Source organism: Cynocephalus volans, chromosome 12, assembly GCF_027409185.1.
Source record: "Cynocephalus volans isolate mCynVol1 chromosome 12, mCynVol1.pri, whole genome shotgun sequence".
Classification (NCBI taxonomy): domain Eukaryota; kingdom Metazoa; phylum Chordata; class Mammalia; order Dermoptera; family Cynocephalidae; genus Cynocephalus; species Cynocephalus volans.
Genome location: NC_084471.1, coordinates 69038183 through 69054376, shown reverse-complemented (window position 1 = coordinate 69054376; position 16194 = coordinate 69038183). Strand labels below are relative to the sequence as shown.

Genomic DNA, 16194 nt, shown 5'->3' with positions numbered 1-16194 from the left:
TTTAATTTTAGTTAATTTAAATAGCTTCAAGGGGCTAATGGCTACTGTATATTGGACAGCATAGCTTTAGAATAAATACAACCAGGTAAATACACATTAAACAAAAACCAGTTGGCCGGTTAGCTCACTTGATTAGAGCATGGTGCTAATAACACCAAGGTCCAGAGATTGATCCCTGAACCAGCTAGCCACCAAAAAAAAAACAAAAACAAAAACAAAAAAAGCCACCAACAGAAACAAGAACAGGAACATACGTTGCAAAAATGAAAATAATTCTGTATTATCACATATATAAAACATCAAAATGTATGCATCTACAGATACACATATTTTGATATAGATTACTTTATCAGTCTGTGTGAACATAGAAAAAGATCGGGAAGGATGTACACCAAAAATAACAGTTACCTCAGGATGGGGTGAAGGGTGGCCAGTCAAATAAATAGGGAAAGATAATGGAACTTTTACTTTTTATTTATATATTTATACTTACAAAAATAAATGTAAATGTATGTATACATGTTTTGCAGGGAAGAAGACTGAAACTAATTGCTAATGTAACTTCACAGCAAATCTCTGCATCTAAAAATTGGCAATGGGAGAGGGATTAATTAGAAACTCCTGAAAAAAATGATTTTCGATTAAAACACTCTCTCTCTCTCTCTCTCTCTCTCTCTCTCTCTTTCACTCTCACTCTCACTCTCACTCTTTGGCATTCTGGCAGCCAAAGCATAAAAGGAAAAAAAAGTGTTGCATAATTACAATCAGAAAAGAGAGTATAGAGATGAGGCATTTCAACTCTGATTTATTATGTAGGAATTGCATAATGCCAAGGTGTTTTCTATTTGGTAATGCCTTATGGGTATTTCATTTAAGAGCTGAGGTGGGGGCCGGCCCGTGGCTCACTTGGGAGAGTGTGGTGCTGATAATTCCAAGGCCACAGGTTTGGATCCCTATATAGGGATGGCCGGTTCACTCACTGGCTGAGTGTGGTGCTGACAACACCAAGCCAAGGGTTAAGATCCCCTTACCGGTCATCTTTATTTAAAAAAAAAAAAAAGCTGAGGGGAAAGCATTAACAAGTATAATTCAGTGAAAAAATGAATGTGGGGAGTTAAGTACTGTGATCTATACAGTGGCTTCTGGTGACTTTATTGGTGATTTTCACTAGGAAGTGAATGAATATATTACATTTCTTAAATATCACTTAATAATTTAACGTGTAATACATTTAATAGTGTACTACTAGAAAGTGGAGATAAGAAACTATGAAGATGACTTATTTTTTAATTATATAACCTTTTATTCTATTTGAATTTTTTCCCGTAGGCATGTTATTTATTCAAAAATATTTTAAAGTTATCTTTTTTTTTTTTCTTTATTTTTTTGTGGCTGGCCAGTACGGGGATCTGAATAAAGTTATAATCTTTTTAATGCTTTTTTTGAATAAAAATTACAATGTTTATGTTTCATTCTTTTTATTTTTCCTTAGAAGTTAGCCATTAGTGTCCTCGTCTAATGCCCCAGAGTTGCTGTGACAACATTAGCAATTAACATGGAGTGCTCCATGGAGCCCAAAATGTGTTATTTTTATCCATCAGTTATATTGTACGGTTTGAGACTAAATTTAAGGTAGTACAATCTGAACTATAAAATTTTATAAAGAAATGCCATTTCATTTCTTTTACATATAGTTCACCCAAAGCAGTCAACAGTTACCAACTAGAACTGCATTCAAACCTGTTTTAATAAATGTTTCTTTTTTGAGCCACTCCTTTGAACTAGTGTACTGTACAGTCTGACAATCGCTGTTTTCTCTCTTTGGTTAAAGTTGCCATCGCTCCAAATGGAGCCTTACAGTTGGCCAGTCCAGGCACAGATGGAGTACAAGGACTTCAGACATTAACCATGACAAATTCTGGCAGTACTCAGCAAGGTACGACAATTCTCCAGTATGCACAGACCTCTGATGGACAACAAATACTTGTGCCCAGCAACCAGGTGGTTGTACAGAGTAAGTATACTTACCTGTCTATAGAAGTGTCCCAAAGTACTGTTAAAGACACTTGCCAATTAACTCACTCTTTTCTGACTATGCAGCTGCATCAGGAGATATGCAGACATATCAGATCCGCACCACACCTTCAGCTACTTCACTGCCACAGACTGTAGTGATGACATCCCCTGTGACTCTTACGTCTCAGACAACTAAGACAGATGATCCCCAACTGAAAAGAGAAATAAGGTTGATGAAAAACAGGTAGGTAGTAAAAATTATACTGCTAAAATGGGTAATATTTTTGGAAATCTCAAAACAAAATCAGATGTTAACTGGAATTGTATAATTAGAAATAAGGAGAGAGAGGTTCATATCAGCTTTATTTTACTGAGTGTTAGATTATGTCTAGTTCATTTCCAAGGGATCAGTGAGTCCTGTTGCTCAGTCTGTATATGACCTAGAGTTCTTCCAGTTTCATTGTATCCTTTGAAACAGCATTGTTAAGCAAAGCTTTTTAAACAACATTTTGTTCTTGTTGGGCTCACAGAGTTAAATGAAAATGATAATTTGCTGCTTGCCATTGACTAGAGCAAGAAGAGGGAAGAATTAATGGTATTCTATATGATACCTAGTATACTAACTGACAGAAATCCTCTCAGAAATGAGTTTGATCATGAAAATATAGCAGAATGATTTAACCCCATAAACATTTACTTTCATCTTAAATATATTTTAAACATTGCTGTAAGCACTGAGAAAATGATTATAATGGATAACCTTTTGCAGTATGTTCAAGGAAAAAAAAAAGCACTAATAAACTACATTAAGAACAAAATAGTTGGTGAGTAGCCACAGATACAACACATTTAGAAAATTACAATATTGGGCCGGCCCCGTGGCTCACTCAGCAGAGTGTGGTGCTGATAGCACCAAGGCCCGGGGTTCGGATCCCTACATAGGGATGGCCAGTTAGCTCACTGGCTGAACGAGGTGCTGACAACATCAAGCCAAAGGTTAAGATTCCCTTACTGGTCATCTTTAAAAAAAAAAAAAAAAAAATTACAATATGATTCTGTTTTTTGGCAACACACCAATAAACTAGAAAACCAGAATAAAAGGCTGATATTTTAGAGCAATAAAAATTACCATAAAAGGACCAGGGGGGTGGAGGTATATTAAATTCTTCAAAATAAGGTATAAGTTTACTAAAAACTAATTATTTAGTAAAGTAACTAAGTTACTGTGAATGAGCTTAGTAACAAGGCAGGGACTGACTATTGTTTTTGTGGATCCAGCAAATTCAATAAGAAAATGAAATAAGTTACATAAATTACATAATTTTTTTTTTAAAAAAATTGTATTTCTTTGCTGATAATATGATTGTGTACCTAGAAAACCCAAGTGACTTGTTACAAATTACTAGACTGAGACTTTTCTTTGTGACAATATGACCTCAGCTAGCTAAATAGTATTTTTAAAAGCTTGGTTATATAAAAAACTACCATTTGAAATGACTGGATGAGCCTGCAGGAAAGTAAGAGTAATCTGTTAAGGTTAGGAATAAACCAGAATCATAAGACCATAAGGTTAACAATCACTGAAGCAGCCTCTCTGTATCTCGGAGATAAATTCTACCTGATCAGTATAGCTTTGGTGTGTTGAGGAGATGAGGGACAGAGTCTTGGACCTGGGCAGGCTGGAGAACTGGATCAGAGATTATTTTTCATGAGGTCACTACACCAATAAACAGCATTGTAATTTAAAATGGGTCTGGATGCATAGTGCCCCCAAATGCCTGGAAGAATACACTCTAAACACAGGCTTTGGTGAATTCCCATACATTGAGTTCTAGGAAATACAAGTTCAAAAATCACAGAATATCCAGTAAATTAGGCCTCCTTGATATGTGCCAGGCCCTTATGTAATTCTCATAAAAATCTTTGAGGTGTAAATATCATTATTTCCATTTCTTTGAGATTAGGGAACCAAGACCTAGAGTGAGTAGTTTCCCTTTGTCCAAAGTTATGCTGCTTAGTGAGTGGAAGAGGTAGTAGTTAACCTAGGGATCCAGGCTATAGAGTCCAAGGCTTTCAATAATAAAAGATTTACACTGCCTCTCAGGAGTAAGAGTCAGCAGAAATAGCAAACAATGGAATAAGTTTTGTAAAGTCTTCAGTTACCTAATGGGGAAAGGAAAAGAAGGATGTTTGATTTCTTTAAAGAAAAAAGGATGACATTGAAAATCATCAAAGATAAAGAGACCATAAAAAAATAATTAAAACCAGATTTTCCCCGGGTCGCGTCTCCGGGGGTATGGGGGGACTGCGGTCTGGAGTTCCTCCCCTCCTATTGGTGGAAAGGGCGCGGGGAGACCCTCCGGTGTCGGCCTTCCGCTTGCTCAGCAAGCGCTGCCTTTAACGTCTGTAGGTCCAGCGTCCCACACTCATGAGCGAGGGAGGGCTGGGCTTGTCCTTTCCCTCGTGTCGTAGATGAGGAAGCCGAGACGCGGGGATGGAAGAGAACTCAAGTGACCCCCCACCGTCCCGCTCTGCTGCTGTGTGGCTTGTTCCCAGCGCTGAGTGGAGCGCCCCAGGCCCGACGCGGATTAGTTGCTAGCTGGGCACCTTCTGACCCTGCCCCTTCCCTCCCCGCGCAGCCGGCCGACCATGCCCGCGGGCGTGCCCTTATCCACCTACCTGAAAATGTTGGCGGCCAGCCTCCTGGCCATGTTCGCGGGCGCGGAGGCGGTGCACAGGTACTACCGGCCCGACCTGACAATACCTGAAATTCCACCAAAGCCTGGAGAACTCAGAACAGAGCTTTTGGGGCTGAAAGAGAGACAACAGGAACCTCCAATTTCTCCGCAGTAGAAACTTTGTAATATAACTATGCCAAGATTTCTGTGAATAATATTACATCTTAAATATGTGCTTTTTAAATTTATTGAGTCTAACTACTTGCTTCTCTGTAAGCACCTAATCCAATATAACTACAAGAGGAGCTGCTCATTCGATATTAACTGATACATTGAAATTTAATTATGGTTTGACCAACAATTCTCTTGAAAACTGCCAAAATGCATATCATCAGCTCCTTGAATGTGGTTGGGAAAATATTTAGTCTTGACTGTTATGTGAGATAAGAGTATTTGCACTGTCCTCTGCTGTTATAATTCTGGTTTACTTCTATGAATATGCCTGAGTATAATAGCAAGTGGGAATTATAAATTAAGCATAATAAAAGTGATATTGACAATAAAAAAAAAAAAAAAAAAAAAAAAAAATTAAAACCAGAAAGGAAAATATAAAACTGTTACTATTAGCAAAGATATATTCATCTGCCTAAAATATCCAGGGGAATAAACTACAAACTGTTTTAAAGATTGAAAAAAGAACCAGTTCTCTTCAACACTGTACTAGAAGCCTTTACCCATTGTATAAAACAGGAAAAAGAAAAACCATTATAAGGACTGAAATGAAAGAAGTAAAACTAATACTATTTTTATATGATAGCCTACCAAAAAAACCCTAAATGAATCTACAGAAAAATCATTAGAAGTAAAAAAGTTTATAAGGTTTGTAGATACAAGATCAGTTTCAAAAATCAATTGTATTTCTTTACATCAGCAATAAAGTGTTTGGAAAAAATGACTATCAGAAAGATATCATTTATATTAGCAACAATAAATAAAATACCTGATAATAAATCTAACAAAAGATGCTCAGAACCTTCATGGAACTATTGTTAAACATTTTTGAAAGACATAAAGGAAGATGTAGGTGAATGGAAAAATATACCGTGTCCATGGATATGGAAACTTGGTATTATAAAGCTGACTATTTTCCCCAGATTGATCCATTAGATTCAATGCAGTTCTAATCAAAATCCAAACAGGTTGTTTGAAGAATTTAAGCAGTTGATTTTAAGTTTTATATAAGAGTAAAGGGCCAAGGATAGCCAAAATATTATAGATAAGAAAAGGTGAGAAGATATCATTTTATTTAAAACTGGTAATTAAAACTGTGTGATTCTGACATTGAGATAAACAAAACGATCCATGAAATAGAGCCTAGAAACAGATCCATGAACATGAAACACTGATATGACAGGGCAGATTATTGGGACTCTTCAACAAATGGTGCTGGGACAATTAATTATTCATAGGTGGAAAAAAGACTGGATTTCTTTCTCACACCATACACAAAAATCATTCCAGATGGATCAAAAACTTATATTTGAAAGATGAAATTTTAAAACTTTTACGTGAAGATATATGATTGCCTAGCCTTAGGTATAGGAAAGGATTTCTTAAATAGGACAATACACACAAAAAAACTAACATAAAAGATCAATGAATGTAACTTCATTAAAATGAATAACTTCTGTTCATCAAAAGATAACATAAAACGAGTGAAAATATAAGCTGCAAACCTGTAGAAGATATTTGCAATATATCTAACCATTTATTTTTTGTTTGAAAAAATAAAGATCTTCTAAATAAGTACAACCTAACAGTAAAAAAAAATTGGCAAAAGATACAAATAGGCAGTTCTCAGAAAACACAAGTGGTTAATAATCATGAAAGACTGCTCACCCGTATTAGTAATCAAAGAAATTCAAACTAATACCACACACTTAGATATCATTTATACCTACCCAATTGGCAAAAAACTTTAAATCTAAACAAAAGTTGGCAAAGATTTGGAACAGTGGAACTTATACTGCTATGAGAGTGTAAATTGGTGCAACCACTTTTGAAATTAATTAGGCCTTATTTTGAACAGTTAACCTGGATATGATCTGTGCCTCAGCTTTTTTACTCTTTGTGACAGAGAGCGACTTTTGCAGGAATTATGCATAAGAATGTCCGTATCAGCAAGAATCAGGAAACAACCTAAAGATCCACTGATAATAGAATGGGTACATAAATTGTGGCTATTATTTATACAATGTAATAGTGTTCATTTGTAATGATTGAGTGAATGACTTCAACATGAATAAATATTAGAAAAATAAAGTTAAGCGAAACTCAAGTTGCAACGAATACATAAAGTACAATATTTTATAATTTAGAAAATAAGCAAACTAGATGGTACAATTTAGGGTCATATATATGTACTAGAACTATAAAAATAAGCAAGGGATTGAAGCTAGTAATTGCTTTGGAGCAAGAGGCAGGGGTATGGAATCAGTGGCACAGAGGGCCATCCTCAGTATGGATAAAATTGTCTCTTACTAAGTTGGGTATTGGGATTACATGTCTTCATTTTATCATGCTTCGTAACTTACATTTACACCACGTATGATTTTATGTGTATATAACTACTTCATAATAAAACAAATATTTTAAATCTATAGTAATTTATAAAGAAATTTATTAACGCGTTATATTAGTCATGGTTCTCTGGAGAAACAGAACCAATAGGATATATAGAGATATGTAAGAGGAGATTTATTGTGGGAATTGGCTCACAAGATTATGAAGGCTCACAAGTCCCATGATATGCCATCTGCCAGCTGGTGAATCAGGAAAGCCAGTGCTGTAATTCAGTCCAAGGCCAAAGGTCTTGGGGCGGGGGAGAGTTGGTATGAGTCCCAGGGTTCAAATACCAGAGAACCAGGAGCACTGATGTCCTAGGGCAGGAAAAAAATGGATGTCCCGGCTCAAGAGAGAGAGAGAGAGAATTCACCCTTCCTCTGCATTTTTGTTCTCTTCAGGCCCTCAATGGATTGGATGATGACCACCCACAGTGGTGAGGGTGGATCTTTACTCAGTCTACTGATTCAAATGCTAATCCCATCCAAAACACCCTCACAGACATACTCAGAAATAATGTTTTACCAGCCATCTGGGCATCCCTTAACCCAGAGAAGTTGATGCACAAAGCCAACCATTCACGGGTGTTTTTATACTATCAATAACCATCTTGAAAATAAAAATGGGAATATTACACATATTAATGACAAAAAACATAAAATACCTAGGAGTAAATTTAATAAGATAGGAATAGGATCCACGTTTTGAAAATTTTACTGAGAGCTAAAAATATATCTGAATAGAAAATATTCTATGTTCTTAGAAGGAGACAGTTAATATTAAATGTCAGTTCTTTCCAATTCCAAATATAAATTTGATGCAGTTCAAATTATAAAATCTCAATAAATCTTTATGGATTGGACAAAATAAACAAAGTTTACATGAAAGAAATAAGTATTCAAGGACAGTCAAGAAGAGAAAGAAGTTACTTGTCTTACTTGGCACTGAAACATGCTCTAAAGCCATTGTAATCAGCAATGACTCTCTTGGATGGAGAGTCCAGAAATAGCTTCTTGTGCTAGTGAAGTACACTTGTACTTGATGGCTTATTTAATAAAGGATGCTGACACAGCCAACTCCACATCTGGGAGATAATTAAGTTGGACCCTTATTTTATACCATATACTAAAGTAAAAGTAGTTTCTTGAGAGAGGACTGACCAAGAGGGGGCATGAGGGAACTTTCTGGAGCAATGGAAATGTTCTATGTCTTGTTAGGGATGTTGGTTGTACAAGTATATGCATTTGCCAAAACTGAATTCTACACTTAAAATCTATGTATGCATTCACTGTATATATTCACTGTATGTAGATGATACCTTAACTGTTTAAATTAGGGGGGAAAGATGACCAGGTACATTTACCACTTAAAGAATGTTAAGTTTTTTCTAACTTCTTTTTTAATGCTTATATTTAGAGAAGCTGCTCGAGAATGTCGCAGAAAGAAGAAAGAATATGTGAAATGCCTGGAAAATCGAGTTGCAGTCCTGGAAAATCAAAATAAAACTCTAATAGAGGAGTTAAAAACTTTGAAGGATCTTTATTCCAATAAAAGTGTTTGATTCTTAAGAAAGAAAATATTTTTCTGGACTTGCCTAAAAATTAGATGGATTTCTTTTTAGTGGAGTTTTATAAATTAAAAGGTCAAAAGTGAAGCTTTTTATTTAGGCTTTTGCAACTCAAATATCTTATGCAAGAGATCTGGTGACAGTGGATAAAGTAGAAAATGACCTCAAGGAAGCTACTGGCACAACTGGAAGCTGTATAAAAATTAAACATACTCAAGAAACAAGAAAAGAACTTTCAGCAATTTGAATTTTTAAAAATAAATCAGTTTACCCTATAGGTTCGCATTTCTTACTGTTTCCTGAAATTTACCTTTTTCAGTTTTATGTGTGTGTATTTTATTTCTGCCAATAAATTCTAAATTACAAATGTAAAAGAAAACCTAATACATTACTAAATATATAAATTATGTGTTCTGATTATGTATACTTGTTTTACTGTCAGGTCTTTTGAATGGATTTTTTAAAGTTTGTTTGTTGGACTTGAGAGGGTTTTTGAGACTGGGTTAACTATTTTTGAGGTCTTGCCCTAAAAGGCATCTAAGATACATGAATGGAGTGGTGATTTTGTAACATTTTTTTTATCAGAATGGAAGGAGAACTGTTTAAAAGTTTGATACTTTTAACTAGTTTTGTTTTTTGCTTACTCTGGTAATGGTGATTTTCTACAAATATATAATAAATTGGTTTTTTGATTCTATATTCTGTATGCAGTTGAATATCCATTACTTATTCTGTTGTGCTTTAATAGAATGGAATGTTTACAGGCCCTTAAAATATTATTTTTAAAAAACTTTCTGAAGATGCATACCAAAGTTTTCCAAGAGGATTTTATAATCAATTTAATGTAAAGTTTATCAGATTCTAAAATAGTAGTTATTAAGGCAATTTTATGTTAGAGACTATTTTGTAATGTAGTGAATGGTAACTTTATAAGAAAAGTGACTGCCAATATATTTTTATAGCTAATCTTTATGAATTCTAATGTTGAGTTTTTAATGATTATTTTAAATGTTTATATAGTTTAGTAAAAAAATTTTTTGCATCTCAAAGTATCATTTTTATATTATGGGAAGTAAAAGTTTCAGATTGGCTAATATTTGAATTGTAAATTTTGTATGCAGTTTTATCTAAAGTTCAAAAATGCTGTCAGTAGACTGGTGTTTAACCTCTGTATTTCAATTTGTACACACTTTGTACTGCAGAACAATTGTGTGCTTCTTATACAATATGTATCATATTGTTGTCTATGAAATTAAAGGATATTTGATAAAATTAAGCTTGCTTGAATGTAAAATATAGTGCTTGATGAGTGACAAGTTTGCTGAGAGCCATTCTGTTAATTATACTAACTATAGTGCATTTCTAGATTTAAAAGGATTAAATTTACGTGTTGGTCTACACAACCTATTTTAAAGGGGAATATATTTACATGTTTTGATTCAGTCAGAACCAGTTACAATAAATCAAGATAGCTAAATTTTCTGTTCTGCAAGTGCTTAGGAAGTGATTGAGGAGGCTGTTGATGTAGAAATCTGTAACTACTTAACTGATAAATTTGTGATTGATCCTCCTGATGAAATTTTTCATCAAAGAGGTCTTTAAAATGGGACTCCATTGACTTGGCAGCAGTTTATGAAAAGAAAAAAAGGTTTGATCACCAGGGGGATTACTCATATATATCTTGTGTAAAGCCAGAATCTAAAACTGGTGGCCATTAGGCCTAAAGAATATGAGAAGGTATGGGGTCACTGGGTTAAAACAAAAGTGTTTTGGGCCGGCCCGTGGCTCACTCGGGAGAGTGCGGTGCTGATAGCACCAAGGCCCCGGGTTCGGATCCCATATACGGATGGCCGGTTCGCTCACTGGCTGAGCGTGGTGCTGACAACACCAAGTCAAGGGTTAAGATCCCCTTACCGGTCATCTTTTAAAAAAAAAAAAAAAGTGTTTTAACACAACATTGGGTAGAAGTGGTGGTGGGCTACAGTGGAGGTAATCTAGCTCTTAGTGCCTCAAAGCTGGACATCTTATTTGTAAACTCTGCTGCTGGCAGAATTCTGGTATAGGAACCTCCTCAGGAGACCAAGTTACTTAGTCTAGCTGTATGTAACAGGCATGGTCAAGCTGTTGATAGTTCCATAAATACATACCAAACTATTTTCCTGGATGTTTTTCTAATTGGAATCCAATGTGGGGCTCATCAAACTTTTACAATGATTATACTACAAACATGAAATTAGACTTCAAAAATGCACTAGATTATTGAGATTATTTCCTTTGCTTAACCTATTTTATGTTTTTATTAACATATTGATGGAAATAGATTATTTCCCACAAACACATCTTACGGCACATAAGATGTTGCTTTAATTTTATTGAACAGAGAATGAAGAGAGGACATTTATTAGAGCTTTGGAAATATTTATTCATTCAGCAATTATTATATTAAAGTTACTAGGTTAAACCTGGATTTTTCTCCAGTTAAAATATGTGGACATAGGAAGGATATAAAAATATGTATCAAGGCTTAAAATTATATAATCAGTTATAATGGCAGTTAAATTCCCAGAAAAGATGATGTAAATTGATAAGTGAGTATAATCTGCCCAAAGGCTTGATAGCTAATTTAAAGGAAAAATCACAGATTATAGTCAAACATAAAATGATGTCATAGGTTTACAAAGTATATCAAAATCTAATTGCATAATCATATAACATTTACTTGTTATACAAAGCAGGTTTTTGTTTTTAATAAATACTGCTTGTTTTTACTTTAAAACAAAGTAAAGAAATACATCAAGGCTACAGAATTCGGAAAGCTGTCTAGGGAGAGTTTGGCAGGAATTTTCAAGAGATAGTTGTTTGGAGGAGGTATCAGGCCATTTAACAGCCTTTTTCCCCCCAAGAGACAGATCCTGATATCTCTGTTCCATTTTATTGGTGTAATTTTTTTGTAGCAAACATAGGTAGGCATTAGAGATCAAGTCTTTCTGCCATTTAATGGTTGAGATCTTTTATCTCAAAATTGACAGAACTATATGTAACAGTTTTTAACTGGTAAATTATGTAATATGTATCAATCTAAATCAAATTGTTTTAAATCCAGCATTATCTATATATACAATATACAGTCATGTAATTTCCTTAACATCTGCCATTTATTGAGTGCTTACTACATACCAAGAACCGTGTTAAGATAATGCTAAGGTAATGTCAATTATTCATTCAGCAAATATTTATTGAGGGCCTTTAATATGCCAAACATTACTAGGAAAAATGATAAACAAGGCAGTGTTACAGCTCTTTTGGAACTTGGATCCTTTTTTTTTTTTTTTTTTTTAAGTATTCCTTTTTGATGACATATGGGACATGCTGCAAGGTTCTTTATTTTATTTATTTTATTTTTTGGCAGCTGGCCAGTACAGGGATCGAACCCTGGACTTTGGTGTTAAGGAACTCGGATCTTAACATCATACCTGAGATTGGTACTTGCCTAAGATTATATGAGCATGAATTACTAGGGATCTAAGATTTTTTTTTTTTTGGCAGCTGGCTGATATGGGGATCCAGACACTCGACTTTGATGATGTTACAAGGCAGTGCTCTAACCAACAGAGCTAACTGGCCAGCCCTTTGGATCTAAGATTTAAACCCAATCTCTAACCATCCAGTCTAAAATAGTAGCACCCCCCCCCACCCCAACACACACCTTTATTAAACTCTAGCAGGAGACTGTCTATTTGTATTCTTCTGAATCCCCACAGTGTAGGGCCCAGTCTAGGGATACAGTCTAGTCTGGATCACAGGAGTGTTTTATAATTTTTGTTAAATGAATGAAGTTCTGAGCTCAAACTCACTAAGATACAGAGAAGCTTGATACTTTGCCCAAGGTCACACAGTAAATAACAAAATTAGGGTTCAGACCTAGATCTGATCAACTCTAAAGTTTGTGGTCTTAACCATCAGTGTGTACCTTCTTTCTTACCTGTGGTGTCAGAGTCTGAAAAGTTTTGTTCCACTGCATATTATGAAACATTTTAAGGGTTCTATTTAAATGTGTCCACTAGATGGCAACCCCCTATTTTAAAATCATAGAAATTCTACAAACGTTTTCAAATATGGAGAAAACTATACAATATATCTTTGTACACTCACCATCCAAAATAAATGTTAATATTTTATTAACTTTTGGATAATTTTCTGAAGAAAAAAATGCACCAATTAATGAAGTCCCCACATTTCTTTCCCTCATTCCATTTCCTTCCCTAAAGGAAACCACTATCAAGAATTTAGTGTGGATCCAGTCCATATTTTTATATTTACTGCATGTATCTATAAATAATGCATGTTGGAATGTAGTATGTTTTTTAGAAGTCCATAAGTGGTACCGTAATATTGTAACATTCTGTAAATGAAAGGTCAAGCAGACCAAAGAAAACTTAGTAAGGATTGATGGAGTAATTTGTTCAGGAAAAAAAAAGATGTTATGGTAATTTAATAATTTATTTTGGAAAAAACTGAGCATCAAAGCATTTTTTACCAACTGACAACTACTGGAATTTAATATGGCATCTGGAAAAAATCCTTGCCAAAAGCTTTTTTTAATTCAGAAAACATTATGCAAATAACACTTAGGCTAAGTTTACAAAACATTTAAAAAAACTGCCTTAGACTTTCTAGCAAGGAATTTTTAAAAAGGAAAAAGAACAGGCCATATCACTTCTTTGTCCACTGCCTGTTGCAGTCATAGATAAGTAGTCAGATACAATTTCTATGAATTAACTATGTACAAAGCATTGTAAAAGGTGAAGGATACCAAGTATAAACAAGCTCAAACTCTACTTGGGAAGATGACAAAAGAGAACAAAACAGCCTTCTATTTTTCATTATATCATTATACATAATAAAACACCTAGGATTCTATACCAGTAAAAACACTCATCCATCCAAAGAAAGATGAGAGAAAAGGAAACAAACAGATGAGACAAGTAGACCAAAATAAGATGGTAGAAATAAATCTATATGTATAAGTAATCATAATAAATGTAAATAGACTGAGCACTTTAGTTAAATGAAAAAGACTGTTAGGCTGAATTAGGAAACAAAATCCAGCTGTATGTCATTTATAAGAGGTAAACTAAAATATAAAGAAACAGCAAGGTTGAAGACTTGGTACTTCAAGTAAAAACATGAAAAAAGTTATACCAGTCAAATACTAGCCAAAAGAAAGGTGGCATAGCTATATTTTTGTTGTCAGCACCACGCTCAGCCAGTGAGCTAACCAGCCATCCCTATATGGGATCCGAACCCGGGGCCTTGGTATTCTCAACACCGCACTCTCCCGAGTGAGCCACGGGCCGGCCCTGCTATATTTTTGTTGAACAAAATAGACTTTAAAGCAAATATCATTACTTGAGACAAAAAAATGATCACAATAAAATGACAGAAGATTCAATTAACCAGGAAGATAAAACACATCTAAACGTGAATGTACCTAATACAGGGTGAGGATGTTAAGCAAAATGCCAAAATATAATGAGAAATAAATAAAAACTCACAATCTTAGTAGGTGTTTAACATACCTCTCTCACAAATAATACAAAAAGCAGGAAAATAAACTGTAAAGATAAAGATTTGACCAATTAACAAACTTGACCTAATAGATATACAGAATTTCATCAGCTGTAAGCCACCACTGATTATTTTAAGCACCACAAAGAAAAAACCACTGTCCGTTAAAATATGACATGCCATTGTGATAAGATGTGTACCTATTTCAGAGGTGTTTAAGTGTGAAAAATGTGCATCTATAATAAATGAAATTTGATATACAATACACTGCACAACTTCAGACACTTCTTTCAAACATGAGTGTTTACAAAAATAGACCATATATTGGGCAAGAGTCTCAACAAATTTTCAAAGATCAGTTTCATACAGACTATGTTTCATTGACCTGTGCATCTATCCTTTCACCAAAACCACACTGTCTTGATTACTGGAGCTTTGCAATAAGTCTTGAAATCAAGCGGTATGAGTTCTTTAAGTTTTGTTATTTGTTTTTTTTTAAGTTATTTTGAAAGAAAAAAAGAAAAAGATTATTTTGGATATTTTAGTTCCTTTGCTTTTCAATATAAATTTTAGAAGCAGCATGTCTATATCTAAAAAAAAAAAAGCCTGCTGGGACTTTGACTGTAATTGTTTTAAAGCTATGCATAGATAAATTTGGGAAGAACTGACATCTTAACAATATTGAGTCTTCCAATCAATAAATATATCTCTCCATTTATTTATGACTTTGACTTTTCTATTAGCGTTTGTAGTTTTTGGCACACAGACTGTTATGATTTGAATGTGTCCACTCCAAAACTCATGTTGAAACTTAATCCCCAACATAATAGCATTAAGCAGTGGGGCCCTTAAGAGGGGATTGGCTCATGAGGCTCTGCTCTCATGGATGGATTAATGGGCTAATGGATCAATGACTTATCAAGTGAGTTGGCTATTTATCATGAGAGTGGGTCCATTATAAAAGCCAGTTTGGCATGCTGTAGCCCCCTTGCCATGTGATGTCCCTGCTCTGCCTCAGGACTCTGCAGAGAGTACCCACCAGCAAGAAGGCCCTCACCAGATGTGGCTACTTGACCTTGGACTTCCCAGCCTCCAGAACTTTAAGTAATACATTTCTTTTCTTTATAAATTATGTCTCAGGTATTCAGGTATAGCAACAGAAAATAGACTAAGACACAGACCATGCATGTATTTTGTCAGATTTATACCTAGTCACTACTTGCTTCTTTTTTTTTCCTCTTAGCCATTGCAAATGGTAATGTTTATTTAAATTTCAGTTTCCAATTCTTCCTTGCTAGTATACAAAAGAGGCAGTGTATCCTGCAGCCCTACTAAATTCACTCAGTTCGAAGAGTTATTTTTAAAAAGATGACCGATAAGGGATCTTAACCCTTGACTTGGTGTTGTCAGCACCATGCTCTCCCAAGTGAGCCACAGGCTGGCCCTAAGAGCTTTTTATGTAGATTTTTTTTCTATGTAGATAATATCATTAGATAATATCATGCATGAATAGAGACAATTTTACCTCTTTCAAATCTGTATGCCAGGGCTGGTTGGTTAGAGCACAGTGTTATAACATCAAGGTCAAGGGTTGGGATTCCTATACCAGCCAACCACCAAAAACAAAAACACTCACACAAAAAAAGCAAAAAATGGACCTTCTGGCGGATCCGAAGATGGCGGTGGCTGCGGCGGTTGGCGCAGAGTAGCTGAGGTGGAAAAGGCGGCCACTGGGCCTTAGGC

The 16194-nt window shown here is 34.9% G+C and overlaps 2 protein-coding genes across 5 annotated transcripts in view; both read left to right on the top strand.

Annotated features, from left to right (window-relative positions):
* ATF1 (activating transcription factor 1) overlaps positions 1-9828 on the top strand; it is a 46046-nt gene extending 36218 nt beyond the window's left edge. For all 4 annotated transcript variants that reach the window (XM_063075102.1, XM_063075103.1, XM_063075100.1 and 1 more), the window contains 3 exons: positions 1832-2014; positions 2101-2260; positions 8733-9828. In XM_063075102.1, coding sequence (XP_062931172.1) covers positions 1832-2014; positions 2101-2260; positions 8733-8877 — 488 coding nt within the window. In that variant the 3' untranslated portion in view covers positions 8878-9828. The remainder of the gene's footprint in view (positions 1-1831; positions 2015-2100; positions 2261-8732) is intronic.
* Positions 4290-4905, top strand: LOC134360935 (ubiquinol-cytochrome c reductase complex assembly factor 6). The gene is given in 1 exon segment (XM_063075820.1): positions 4290-4905. A coding segment is annotated over 1 exon segment (240 nt). The 5' UTR covers positions 4290-4665.
* Positions 9829-16194: the final 6366 nt, after the last annotated feature.